This window comes from Lampetra fluviatilis, chromosome 15, assembly GCF_964198595.1.
Source record: "Lampetra fluviatilis chromosome 15, kcLamFluv1.1, whole genome shotgun sequence".
Lineage (NCBI taxonomy): Eukaryota > Metazoa > Chordata > Hyperoartia > Petromyzontiformes > Petromyzontidae > Lampetra > Lampetra fluviatilis.
The window spans coordinates 12,283,207-12,296,787 of record NC_136289.1 but is presented as its reverse complement, the minus strand read 5'-3'; the positions used below and the strand labels follow the sequence as shown (position 1 = coordinate 12,296,787).

At 43.4% G+C, this 13,581-nt stretch overlaps 1 protein-coding gene across 3 annotated transcripts in view; it reads right to left on the bottom strand.

Annotated features, from left to right (window-relative positions):
• LOC144936231 (protocadherin-9-like) overlaps positions 1-13,581 on the bottom strand; it is a 62,340-nt gene that overhangs the window by 15,261 nt on the left and 33,498 nt on the right. The window contains exon 4 of one of the 3 annotated variants that reach the window (XM_078863238.1): positions 6,625-6,658. The exons of the other annotated variants lie outside the window; for them this stretch is intronic. Within the exon in view, the coding sequence (XP_078719364.1) occupies positions 6,625-6,658 (34 nt within the window). The remainder of the gene's footprint in view (positions 1-6,624; positions 6,659-13,581) is intronic. 3 annotated transcript variants of the gene reach the window in all.

Sequence of the window (13,581 nt, the reverse complement as noted above, 5' to 3'; positions counted from 1 at the left end):
TATTCCATCTTTATATGAATAATTTAGCAATTGGTGCAGCCATTAGTTTTACCGGTGTTAATCACTGTGGAAATGGCTCCAGCATAGGCATTTAATCAAACGCATTGGCTGACTTATAAAAGCCGCACCTTTGTATCTTGAATATTGTGGCAAACCGTGAGTTCTCATGAGCTAATTAGTGGACACTTTTATAATCGAGTAGATGATGAGCAAAACAAAAGTCAGGCACAACAAGTTCGCTACACAATTAAAGATGCCTGTTCAGAGCCCACACCTGGGGAAAACACAGCGGAGCGTTGCAGGTATAGCCACGGCAGTGGCTGAACTAGTACTGGGAATGAAAGTGAGGAAGTTAATGGGTGAATGAGAGCAGGTTGGAGTGCTTTTGGAAAACAGAATTTCGGTTATGAAGAGTAACACACCGATGCGTCTGAAGAGGAATGTTTTCAATCGGTGCATATTATTATTTGGTTCTTTCGGTTAAGTCACGTCTAAAGATAAAATCATTTATTATTTATTATTTTATCTTTAGACGTGACTTAACCGAAAGAACCAAATAATAATTCCTGCAGTCACGAAAGTTCTAAAATTAAGATCGGTGCATATTACTTGCTCAGACGTATGGATCAGAAACACGGAGAGGTGTGCGAGGCAGCTATTGGGAGGGCATGTTCGGGATTACACCGAGCCACAGAAAGGGGAACACATGGACCAGAGAGAGAGAGAATGCAAGCAAGAAACCTCGTACTGACTGTTGAGAAAGTATGTGGGCTTTGGCAGGACACATTGCTCGAGAAGGGCTGATAGCCCATGGTAGATACCGATCATGGAACGGCAGTTAAAGGGAGGGAACACGCCCGGGAGGAGATTGATTGAGGAGATGGAGTGATGAGATCGGCTCGTGTGTAGGAGCCTAGACGGTAGATCGGTGCATCGCATCACCACGAGGGTCGGCGATGGTTCTGGCAGAACTTCATCCGGCGTTCGATATGTCGTGTCTACAGATGATGACGAGGATGGCTGTGCAACACATCGTCATACATATGTATCACAGGTGTTGGGTTTCATGGCGGGTAAAAACACATGTGCATGGTAATTTGGCACTACAGACACGCATGCTGGAAATACACCATCTCATTAGGCAGCCCACACTTGCATCGCTTTACTGGCAGCTGAGGTTTGTCTGCCTAACACTTGGTCACATGCTCAGTAATATGTAAATAACTTGTGCTGCCTTTGTAATAATCGCTGCTTGGCACCAGTATTAATGAATTCCTCAATTTGCCTATGTCCACATCTCAAGCTTCATTGCAAACATCATGAAAGGCAGCAACACAGCGCAAAAATCATCGCCTCAATATGACGTAGATACGACCAACAATCATGCTATTATATTGCTTTGAAGCTCCAGATCGTACATCCTGGTCTCAGTATTATTGGGGACATTCTGTATGCATTGCAGTTACATAACGTGCTCAAACAATGCATTGTCTTGCATGCACTGCAAGTTAGCAGAAATATGCCCTCTCCTCCTGCTTGTAAGTCAGGCGATAGTTGGCAAAAGCATGCAAGTGTGTAGTGCGTGCGTAGGGAAAGCTGCTTGTCTTTCACAGTCTGTCTGCCTCTCCATCTCATGTATTTCTACACCTCCCAGCCCATGGGTGAGGTGCATTTCAGAGTGTAAAAATTCTGACACTTAGTTTCATGGGGAATGAATGATGGAAAAGAAAGGTTGGGGAGTTGGGGGCAGGAGGGGAGGCAGGAGGATGCCAGAAGCTGCCAAAGCCTCGCTGTCCAAACGCTTTGCCATGGTAGTGTCAGCCGTGATCAATAACACACACACACAACCAATGCAGTTCTGAGAGAGAGAGAGGGCTACTGAGAAACAAACAGTTCCAGCTATACTTCCTAGCCCACAACAAACACTACTCTGTCCCCCCTCCTCCTCCCTTCCCTCTGCCTATAGCAATAACCGTCTCGGACTTTGATGCACAACTAATATCATGTTTTGCAAGGACATTGCCAGGACTCCTTGAAATGATACAGCATGGCTCCTTTTTTTTTATGAACGGTCTCATGCGTTCAGTTGTGAGCAGGAAAATGGGACGACGGTGGAAAATTGAATGCTATTAATCATGACAGGGCGAGAATTGGTCCCATAAAATATTACAACTTTTGCTTGTTTAATCTTTTTGTCATTTGTGGGCTGTAAATTATTGATGAACCTTTCTCTTTGTGGTTTCACAGTCGCCGACTTTATTAAACCGTGAAAAGGAGCAAGAACGGCCGTTTACGTTACTATTAGTTTTCAGCGACTGGCAGTGCTTTCCATCAAAATAATTAAAAACAGAGCCCTTCATTGACTCTACAAACGATGCATCTCAAAACTTTCTTTTTTCATATGGCTGCGTCCTTAGATACTCCAACTTTGCATGGAACTCCCAGTGGATATCTACGCATTAGAGCTGCCCTTGCCATGTAAAGAGCTCAAACAATATAGCCATTGTGAGTGAGTATATGCATGTGTGGATGTGCATGTGCTTTCACATTTCTTTAATTTTGTTAAGGCTCTCTTCTGATACTGTGTTCACAAAATCAATCTCTTAACGTTGTTAAATTGTTTTTTTTTATTTTCCCTTCTTAGATTTTTTTCTTCTAATAACAATCTTTGGAAAATATAATCCAGAGCTTTTCTGGCACTAATTTTTTTCCAACAGTGCATCGTATTCCAATATCATTCGCATGGCCTTCGGACAAATCACTCGGAATGCATTTGACCTCATTATATCTCTCAAGCAAAGGAACATCGAGACTAAAGAGTGCTTGGAAGACAACTATAAGCTGTGGCACTACGTGGTGAGTAGCAGAGGATGGTGCAGCAAAATCCATTGTTGCGCTGTACCATGCTCGTTTCTATGCTCCCCGCCTTAACTATCCTACTCTGACCTGCATGACGAATTGTGGTCAAATAACCCCCCATGACCTGGGTGGCGTGGAGAGGCCCTCATCCCTGCCGTAGGCTGACAAAAGGGCTGTACGTGTCCAGCCATGATGCGTGTGGTAGTCGTCGTCGTAGTGTGTCGTAGAGGCAAGTTTCTACTGCACGCCACGACTGCCACCGCCACACATTCTACAGACTACATCTTCAAGTACACATTCCAGTTCTTCTTGGATCATTTTCAAAACGCCAAGGTCATGGCCACCTCTTTAGAATGTGATGCCGCAGCCTTGGCGATTGCTTCTCACTCGCACCAAGCCAACGTAACCTCTGGCTGTCGCCGCATTCTATCGCGTGCGGATAAACAAAAAGGAATAAATCAAGAGGACGGGCGATGTGTAATATTATATTTTGCGCTCTGCCAAAAAAAAACAATTGTTGCCCATTTACACCAGGTGAGGTCACCATTCTGGAAGTGCCTTACGTCCAGTATGCAGCACTGTGTGTTCTGTCCCCAAAAACAAAGTGCTGTTGGGCAGCAAATTTAATGTAATCTGTTTCTTTCAAGTGAATTCCAAGTGCGTAGGAGCAATTGTTTTTTAATTACATGTGTAAAACGCCAATGTTTCCATGGGATCGCACGTGCAAGTTTACTGACAACGGTGGATCCCGTGTATAATTATTTACGTTCTCAATTTTAAAAGAACGAGGGGGTGAATTAGATTGACTATTCTTGCTGTCCAAACGTAAATACCCTGAGGGATTTATGATGAATGTAAAAACACTACTAAAAAATCAGCGTCGTCTTCAGGCTCAAGCTAACATAGACCAGTCCTCTTCTCTGCAGCAGTCCTAATCCACCGTGGGAATTTCCACATTCACGTGGCGAAGGAGATCCCCGGTATACAAACAACCACCTCTAACTTCCCGTAAAACGACTGGCGATATCATCGACCCAGAAGGAATGATATTACCGAGATGACACCCAACCGAGATTTGAATTTTGAACCTTCAAATTGTTTTTGTGTCAGGATACAACAAGGTGAAGGTGCAGCCGTACAATTGCCTGCCCATGCCTCTGCTGGCAGAATGGACTCCACTACAGAGAGCCATTGAGGGCTCCTCCAGATGGTCTTTGGCCTACTATTCCACACTGGGCCGACATCTGGGAAGCGGTGGGTAGTTATCTACACTTTATCCCACCACATGCCAACTGCCGATTGATTAGCTGTGGCGGTGCCCATTTGTACAGCAGGGTCGCCAGAGGCCATGGATGTAAGAAATCTTCCCCGTTGTTTTGACTGCCATGCTGGGAAATTCAACCCAAACCCCTAACCATTCTACCATGGCAGCTTCCCAGTTAAGAGTCAAGAAGATATAAATGATAATTCATTACATTTAAACCCGAATAATAGGTTTATTTTCGTGATTCTGCGATGGCGGTGGTGCACAGGCACAACTAATAAGCACTGCCTCGAAAGAAAAACAAGACTATTGCTGTACTCTTTTGTTTTTTCGGTAAAGTCACGTAGCTGAAAATAATAATGAAATAAAATAAAAAAAAAAGTGAAAAACAACTCAATTAAATCACGACGTTTCGGGCGCAACACAAGCGTCCTTAATCACAGTGAAAACAGTTGCTGAGGTATGCCAAAGAGATGGCTTTGACAAGGGTTTATATAGCTGAGGAGGGTGGGGGGGGGACGAGGGCGGGGTGAGTGTGGGGGCGGGGCGTGGGCTGGAGAGGCTCATCCTAAGGGTGGACGTAATGCTCCTGGGCGTACTGCTCGTACAGCTCCTGTACATTGGATGGGTGGAGTGGGATGGGGGAGTACAAATTTGCACGATTGAAACACTGCACGTCAAATTCCCTAGTGATGGAAGTCTACAAGGCTGGGAATAACATTTTAATTTAGTTGTTTTTCACTTTTTTATTTTATTATTATATTATTATTATTTTCACCAACGTGACTTTACCGGAAGAACCAAAGAGTATGGATCCTTGCAGTCACGAAAACTTCAAATCTAGAAGAATATTGCTGGAGACGTTTTGGGGAATGGCTCTTTTTCTATCGTGTTGCTACGAAGAAGAGCCATTGCCTGAAACGTCGCCGATATCTTCTTTTTCTTTCAAGGTACTGTTATTGACGAACGCGTTCAGAGAGTTAACTTTTTTCCCTCGTAACGAGTGACCGGCTCAGACTCCGCTATGCTGGTCACGAACAACTTGCGCCTCAAAGTGGACGCGTAGCAAAAGCTGTCTGCAAGGCAGGCATTGCCCGTGTTTTTGAAAGTGACGCACACGACACTGCCACGAGATGTAACACCGCTGGCCAGAAGCCAGCGGAAGTTGACGTTCGCTTGCTGAGTCGCGCCGCGGATACGGAGGGCTTTGGGTCGTGGTAGTTGAGCTTCACCGGCGGATGTGGGGAGGACCGCTGCCTTCTCTTTTTTTTACGATCAGTGGAAACAAGAAGATGCTCGGTGTAGTCGGCACTTTGCTTCGTTCATCATTTCGTAATTTTTTTTTTCACTTTGCTTTATGTAAACCCCCACCTCTTGCTCACTCTCTCGCTCACTCTCTCGCTCACTCTCTCGTTCTGCACGCAGCCCTTCTCGCAGTCCGACGGCCTCCGACGGGTAGCTCATATCAGCATGCAGAGCTCCCCGTCATCTGCCACCGAGCACACGGCCTCCTCCATCGCCCACTGCTGCCTTCTCTATCTCAACGTCGCGTCCCTGTGGTCGATTCATTTTCTTCAGCGTCGTGTTTGTAGCCAGACGGTAAACAAAATGACTTCTACTTGCACAATCATAGAGGGTGTATGAACTTGTCTGCTTTTTTCCAATAACCAGAAGCTTAGGGAAGCCCTGCTTCAAATCTGCTTGCACTGTAATCTCAGGTAATCCAAGCTATTTTCACGAATCTAATTCGATCTGATTTTCTTTCTGCGAAGATTACTTTCTAGGATGAGCTTAGACTAGTCTTTGAGGTAGGGATTAAGGTGAGGTTCTTCCTTTTGGCATTTGCTAGCTATTATGCGTCTTTCTGCATCTAAGCATCCCATCTAAAAGTCACGCGCTATCATCAAAGGAGGTAAGTTGAAGAGAGAGAAAAAGAAAATCTTGATAAAATATATCACACACGGTCCAACAACACGGGGGAGAGAGGAGACAGATGAATGCTTAACCTCATTGAATACCTGCCTGGATAAGTAAACAGCTGATTTTTCGAAGAAGGAAAAAGCAAACAGGGATGTTTGATTAAGACTTCTGGAGATTACTCTGTCATCCGATAGACAAAAGCGCAAAAAAAAAACCCACAAAAAACATTTGAGCGACTGTGGCTTGCTGTCTGTGATTCCTTCTGTCTGACTGGACAAAGCCTTTCGCGACTCCTCCACACGCCCCACGCACAGCAGCGCCGCAGCCGCCGCCGCCACTAACCCGCAGGACCCCTGCGAAGTGTAAAGGGCACGTTTCAACGGGCTGTCAAAATGTTTGTGCATCGGTGGGAAAAGGGGGCAGTGTTTGTTTTCACTTAGTGAGGTGCTCGTACAATATTTGTGCTGTCATTAGATGAGTGCACAACCCCCCCCCCCCCCCCTTGCAGGGGAGAAAAAGAGGATGGGAGCACTGGGTTAGATGTTAGGGGTCATGGAATGATGTAGTACTTGATTTCTTACTGTAGCATCCCTGCCCTCCAATCCCCCAAAGATCCTGGAATTGTGGAAGATGGAAGGACAGCAGGAGAGCGGGGCGAGGGAAGACAGGATGGGGGGGGCAGGAACATTTGAATCATTGTCATTTGCATATGAACTGGTCTGTAGGCATGCGTCATTGTGACAGGAGGAGCGATAGAGTTAATAAAGAAAGCTTATAAACGACACAGCACACACATGGAAACATCCCAGCATAAATATTTTTAAAGTGTTTTAAAGTTCCTTAAATATGCACGTTTTGGTCAAGTCAACATCTAGGCGATGCACATTTTTCCTTAAAGAGCCCTTTGTCAATCCACTGCTGGATTATGACCTCCCCAAGCCATGTCAGTCCACGGTGAAGTTGATTGACCATACTTCACCACTCTGGTCAGTGTAGGTTGGTGAAGGGCCAGGGTACCCGGGGCTGGTTCAGATATCAATTTGCCAACGATGTTCGCCTTGGCCAGGTTATCGAACTCGGGGAGTTGGATTTACAACATAGCGTGATAACCACCGTGCCACCAAATCGCTACAATACACACGTGACACATTTCGAACAGTGCACCATTGCAGCAGTATTTAGAACAGACCTATCTGCAGGATAGCTGCTAGCACCCGAGTCGTGTCCTTCTACTTGCAAACATTTCACTCTCACGCTGCTCTCTAACCGCACACTTCAATCCGGTTGCCCGTTGCACTGGCCACGCCGCTGTTGTGCAAAATTGAACGCGCGAGGAAATGGAGAAAAAAAAGAAACAAAAACACTCATTATTCAAAACGGAACGGCAGCATCATCTCTTCCCGAACACGGCTAAATATTCCGTACAAGCGTGCTGAAATTGTGCATTATTAGACGGCGCGTGTGCGGAGCGTTGGAGACCTGCACGAATGCAGCTGCCCATTAGCATGCCCAGTGCAGCGCACCTCTCCATTGTGCGGTAAATCTCGCGGGCGCAGCAGAAACGCTTGGCGCGAGTGAGCAGGCAGGCAGGCACCCATATTACAAATTGCTTTGCTCGACACACAAATGAAGATATTGTATTCTGCTCAGATCTTTGAGCCGACGCGATTCCCAAAGGTGTCGGACCTGACTCCGTCGTTCTGTGAGCTGTTTAAAGGCATCAACAACAACAACAATGTTGTCGAAATTCTTCGCCGTTGACTGCACGCTAATGTTGTTTAGCACTGACCTGGACTGCCGTGTTAAACGAGCCCCGTGAATATTTGACATGTGCGCTCTAATGAGTAGTGGCGTGAGCCGTGGCGCATTGGAGTTGGGAGTTGTTTAAACGGAATGCTCCTTTTTATGCCCTAAACTCTCCGCGCCCATTAGAGATTGCAACGCAGGATCTTTAGACTGCCTGCGAGCCCTGAAAGTTATCTGGGATTAGATTATCGAGAAAATAGCACAGGATTGAAGGAAAACAGACCATTACTTGAACATTTTCTGGCAGACGGGGTTTTTTTGTTTTGCTTGTGATAACATTTATTTCATTGACATAACGTTTTAAATGTTGTGACAGATGCCAGAGTCGAAACTTGCTTTTGTTAAACATATACCACCACCTCATTGCACTTGCATTCACAACTATTGCACAGATGCCTTTGTCTTTAGAGCCAAGAAAAAAAACTGGACCGGTGGTAAGAAGAAAAAAAAACAACCCCGACACTCACTGCTTTCTCTTCTTTGTCCTTTTAAATCTAATTTTCCTTCACAACGATGGCAGGAAAGTAGTTGCTTCCTTTGTTCTTCTAATCTTGTTACTTCAGTGCACTTCTTAAAATGCAGGTCCTTGTGCACTGAAGGTCCTTTTGTATTTGCAATGAACTAAACACTGGACTTATTGGTCGATGGATTAACTCCAAGCTTGGATTTATGACAAAAGATGACTTTTCATCCTTCCCTCCCCCCGCTTTTGCAAATACAGCGCTGCATTACTTTTGTACAAAGGTGCAAGCAACCATCATGGCCTCCGGTGCACACGAACAATTAACATTAAAAGTCAAAACGTTTCTGCTTGATTGTCATTGGATGTGGCTCCATTAAACAAAAATTATGCGTCTTCAGTATATGCTGGGTCAGGGTGTAGAGGTCAAATTCCGAAGTCAAATTAATTGACTCCCCTGCAAGTGGAAGAACACCAAAAAAAGGGCTTCTTGACATAGCCCGGGATTGCTGGTAGCCCCATTAGCCGTGGTAAAAGTTTAACCAGAAGGAAATTATATATAACATACTCTTAAAAGTTAATGCTCAGAGCAACATTTTTACCCCAGATTGACTTGTGAATGCCGTTGAACCATTCACTAATACGTCTTAATTCACATGAATGCACGCCATTTACTTTCGTATTAATCTTGATGGAAATGCAAATAAATGAGTTGTGCGCAATTTGAATAAAAGTGGCACGAGCTTAAAAGCCAATTTTCTCGCCCCTGCAATGGTTAATGAGGAACAATGACCCTTAGCATGAGGTTAACCGGTTTTGGACTGATTAGTATTGTTCATGTATTACATTTTCTTCCCATGAGCAATCCCTTGTTTTATTCCAAATATTTATACATTTAGCTTCCCTCCCTCTCTTAGAGATCAACAGTCTGTGTTTATTTCCTGCAGCAAATGGTAGGCTGTCCTGTAAATATATATATTTACTTTATTGTTCAAAATGTTAAGGCATTTATTTTGAAAAACAAACAAATATATGCTCTGGCTTGCTTCTGATTTCACTAACTTAATCTTCCATGACTTATGTGAAGCATGACCAAAGCCCAATATGAAATACAGACTGTGGTGCAAGCTCAAAAAACATGCAGCATGGAGACAGCGGAATGCTTATGAATGATTCTCTCTCGTGTACACCACTTTGTTATGCATGCATCAGAAAGCAGTGAGTGAAATTAAATGAAAGAAATATAAATGTATTCTTAGAAATGGGGGGAAAAGACAAATTATTAAACCATGTCTCTTTCTAAATGAAACAATAATTATATAAATTTCGATTTAAAGCTTTCGTGACTGCAGGGATTCATATTCTTGGTTTTTTCGGTAAAGTTACGTAGAAGAGAAATAATAAATTATTGTTTTAATTTGATTGTTTCCCTTCTACGTGACTTTACGGAAAGAAGCAAAAATAATAATTTTTATATTTTTTATTATTATTAATCTCTGGATGGAGCAGTGGCGTGGTGGTTATTTTGCTGCGCTTTAGTCCCATTCATCCCAGTTTGACTCTTGACCATGGCGAACGCTTGTCGTGAGAGATATCTGAGCTGGCCCTGGCCTGCTCCTTTCACCAATCCGCATTGACCAGTGTGGTAATGTCTGGTCACTCAACCCTCGTGACTGACACGGCGTGGGGAGGTTTTTGTCCAGCAATGAATCAACTGTACAATTCTTTTGGATTAATAATTATTTTCAGCTGGGTTAAAAGAGCATTGTGCTCACCGCTGTGCCAGTAGCCCACCACTCTTTCTTAATACATGTTTCTAAAATACGCATGACTAAATGTTCGTTGTATAAGCACTCTTGTACCATTTATTGGTGAATTGGTAACAAGTCAATTATTTGCTTGCACAAGTAAAATAACTGGGAATAGACATGTTTCTAACACTGCCATTAGAGTGTTATATACGATATATGCCAGCAGGGTAGGTAGGGATGTGATTTGTTTGAGTCGTATATTTCCTCGCCCATTAGTAAATGCTGATGTGTTTTTGGAAGTGTTTTCAATATTTTACAAAGTGTTGTTTAATACTCATCGGTTCGCTGCGTAGATGTTACGCAACTATGAGCTGGCTCTTTCATTAGCAAGCATAAGCACGCTGTATCGTGGGACTCTCAAGCGGTGGGAAATTTCATTTCTGAAACTTTATGAACCGCCCTTCATGAGAGCAGAGATCGTAAAAAAATGTGAGCTTCTTCTGCTTTCAAGTCACCCAACCAAAATTTCAGGCACATTTTCTCTTAATGGATTAAACGCACCAAATTGAAATTAGCACACTTTTTCCTTAACATTTCAAAACGACACGGATTGCCACATGCAGTTCGCATTTCATTGCGGTGATGCACCGTTTTTGTTGTTGTTGCAGATTGTAGGCATGATGGCTTGACACAAAACATCTATTGAATGTCGGCCAATCTAGAAACAGAACACCTTGACCCATTTCACTCGTTAATGTGTACAGAAACTAGAATTGTTGCCATTGAGTTTTCATCGTTAATTTCGGAGGGTTTTTTTAAAATAACAGAACCCTCCAATTAGAACTCGTTGATAAAATTCAGTCTTCACAAAAGACGCATTCAAATTCTCCTTTTGCGTTACTCTTTACCTTTGCCAGTCATAATGACCTGTCTTCAATTGCTTGCTGTCGCGAGATAAACAAAGCGGCATTTCCTCCAGCTGCGTCCCTCCAACATTAACGGTGATGTACTTCGACAATTTGTTGTAAAATTGCGTAGAGCGCTTACTCTACTGCGCTGTTCTTCACTCGCGTATTTTGCTTCCCAAAAAAAGGAGTGACCAATGGAACTCGCGCACGGAAACAATGCTCTCGCACACGATAAGACACGCCGCACACGAAACGTTTCTCCTCTGACATAACATCTCGTGAAGTTGAACGTTGTACAAAAACACACACATTACCAAGTCACCTTTGGAAATGGTTTGATGTGGGATTAGGAGAGAGGGAGAAATGCTGCACCGGTGAAAGCGGAGTGTGCTGCACGCATTATACCAAAGGCATTCCAAGACACGTGTTACCTTCAGCTCTCTAATGATTACAACATAGTTTACCTGTACGTTTTTTTTAAAGGCAACACTGAAAAAAAATCAAGCATTTCTTTTGAAAAGCAGGACCCTTAGGCAGCAAACGTTATAACGGGCTGTACCTAATTAGGTGGAGGTTTTAATTAGCTTGCGGTGGAATAACATGCAAAGGGGGGTTGTTCCCAAGCTACCGGCTTCCTGTTCGCCATGGTGACAGATGCGAATGGCCCGTGACTTGCCTCATGCGTAGTGGTAGCCGGTGGTGGTTGGTTGCGCAAGTTCTGAACACACCGCTGCGTGTTTGCTGGATGATGTTTTTTTTTGTTTAATTATATGCGTGCGCTGGGGTGGGTAAGGGATGAGAGGTGAGGTGAAGCATGGGGTACTCCCATGATAGGGCACGGTTCACTGCCTGCACTGGTGGTCGCGCGCGAATGAGTAAAGACCATGGGGAGGTTGCAAAGCAGCAGGAAATAACAAAACACGACCAGAGGAAGAGACAAATAAGTGATAGAATAAAAACTTTCTTTGGCATCTCTGTTAGCCACCTGTTCTGTTGCAGCAATAAACTAGACTTTTATATTCTTAGGTTTTTTTCGGTAAAGTCGCGTAGGAATTTTTTTTTTATTAATAAAAGTAAAATAAAAATAAAATAAAAATCACGACGTTTCGGAGGCAACACACTTGATACAGCTATCGTGCTGTGACGGTTCCACCTGAAGACGGAAGCTTGTGTTGCCTCCGAAACGTCGTGATTTTTATTTTTTATTTTATTTTCATTTTACTTTTATTAATTAAAAAATGTTTTACCTACGTGACCTTACCGAAAAAACCTAAGAATATGAATCCTTGCAGTCACGAAAGCTTCAAATCTAAAACTAGACTTTATTTTATTTTACTGACCTCTTTTTCAGAAGGGACCTGGCCCCAAATGATTGCTCAACGAAGTAGCTTATCACGTGGAAATGTATAGCAGCCGTATACTCTAAACGCATCTTGATTCCAAAATGTGGAGATAAAAACTGGAGGACTTGGAGACAAATCCACGCGACCACGGGGAAAACATGCAAACTCCAAATATACAGGTGTCAGGATCGAACCAATAGCTTCCTGCATACCGGGTGAGGTAGTTAACATAATGCCACCATGGTGCCCATGCCAATAAATCAGGCGAGGCCCTTATATGCACTGCACATGCACTCGTTGCCTGCCTTTTAGCAACTTTCTTTCTCACATTGAGACGAAACAGCACGAGCCATCAATAAGTGCTCAATTGACAGTCGCTTCTCACTTTTAAATAAGATTAGTTAACAACCATAAATGTATTACCAAGCTACCTTTCAATGTTTTATGGCTTTTATTAAGGGAGTAATTTGGCTCATAATTGTAGATTTCCCCCCACATTTGTCACATTATATTTATCATATTGGTAACCCGAAGACAATGTTATGGTTTTCTTTTAATAACAACATGCGAAATTGATAGAAAAAAAACATAATCCACGATGATTCATTTTAAGCTCGATTACTTCACACATTCCTCAGAATGCAACCCATGAGGTCCCAATGAAACCGGCCAAGTATGAAATGGGATATATATTTTTTTTATATATAAAAAGGCCTCAGATCCTACTTTGTTTCAGCCTTCAGATTTTTAGTGGCTGAATAAATACGGGGGATTAAAGTTTTGATAAGGCACATTGGGAGCACTTATATAGTTTCAGACGACATGAGCCCCTGGTGTGCGATCAGCTATGTTTCAGGTGTCGCGGGAACAAAGGAAATAGGGAAAGAGCTCTCAATCATCTGCGGTGAGATTTTTTTTCTCTAAAATCACTGTCCATGAGGATAGGCCCGAAGGCCTAAAATGGCAAGTAGCCATCAACGAGCAGCACCTTTGAAGGTGTCGCAGACAAGAATTGACGTGTGTCGTGAATAGAATAAGGTTATCATAAGAAGTTGGGAAGAACAAATAAAGGGAGAGAATTCCAAAGTCGCCGTGCAGTGCATTGAAAGGAGCAGAGATAGAAGTGTTGTGATCTGGAGTGTAGTGGTTGAAAACAGCGTGGATGAGATTAAACAGTCTGGTAAACATAATCCTAAGCCATGGGTGGCGTTCCATTGCAATAGTAACCGTGTTTGTATGCATGTTGAACTTTTTTCGCAACGTATGTAGC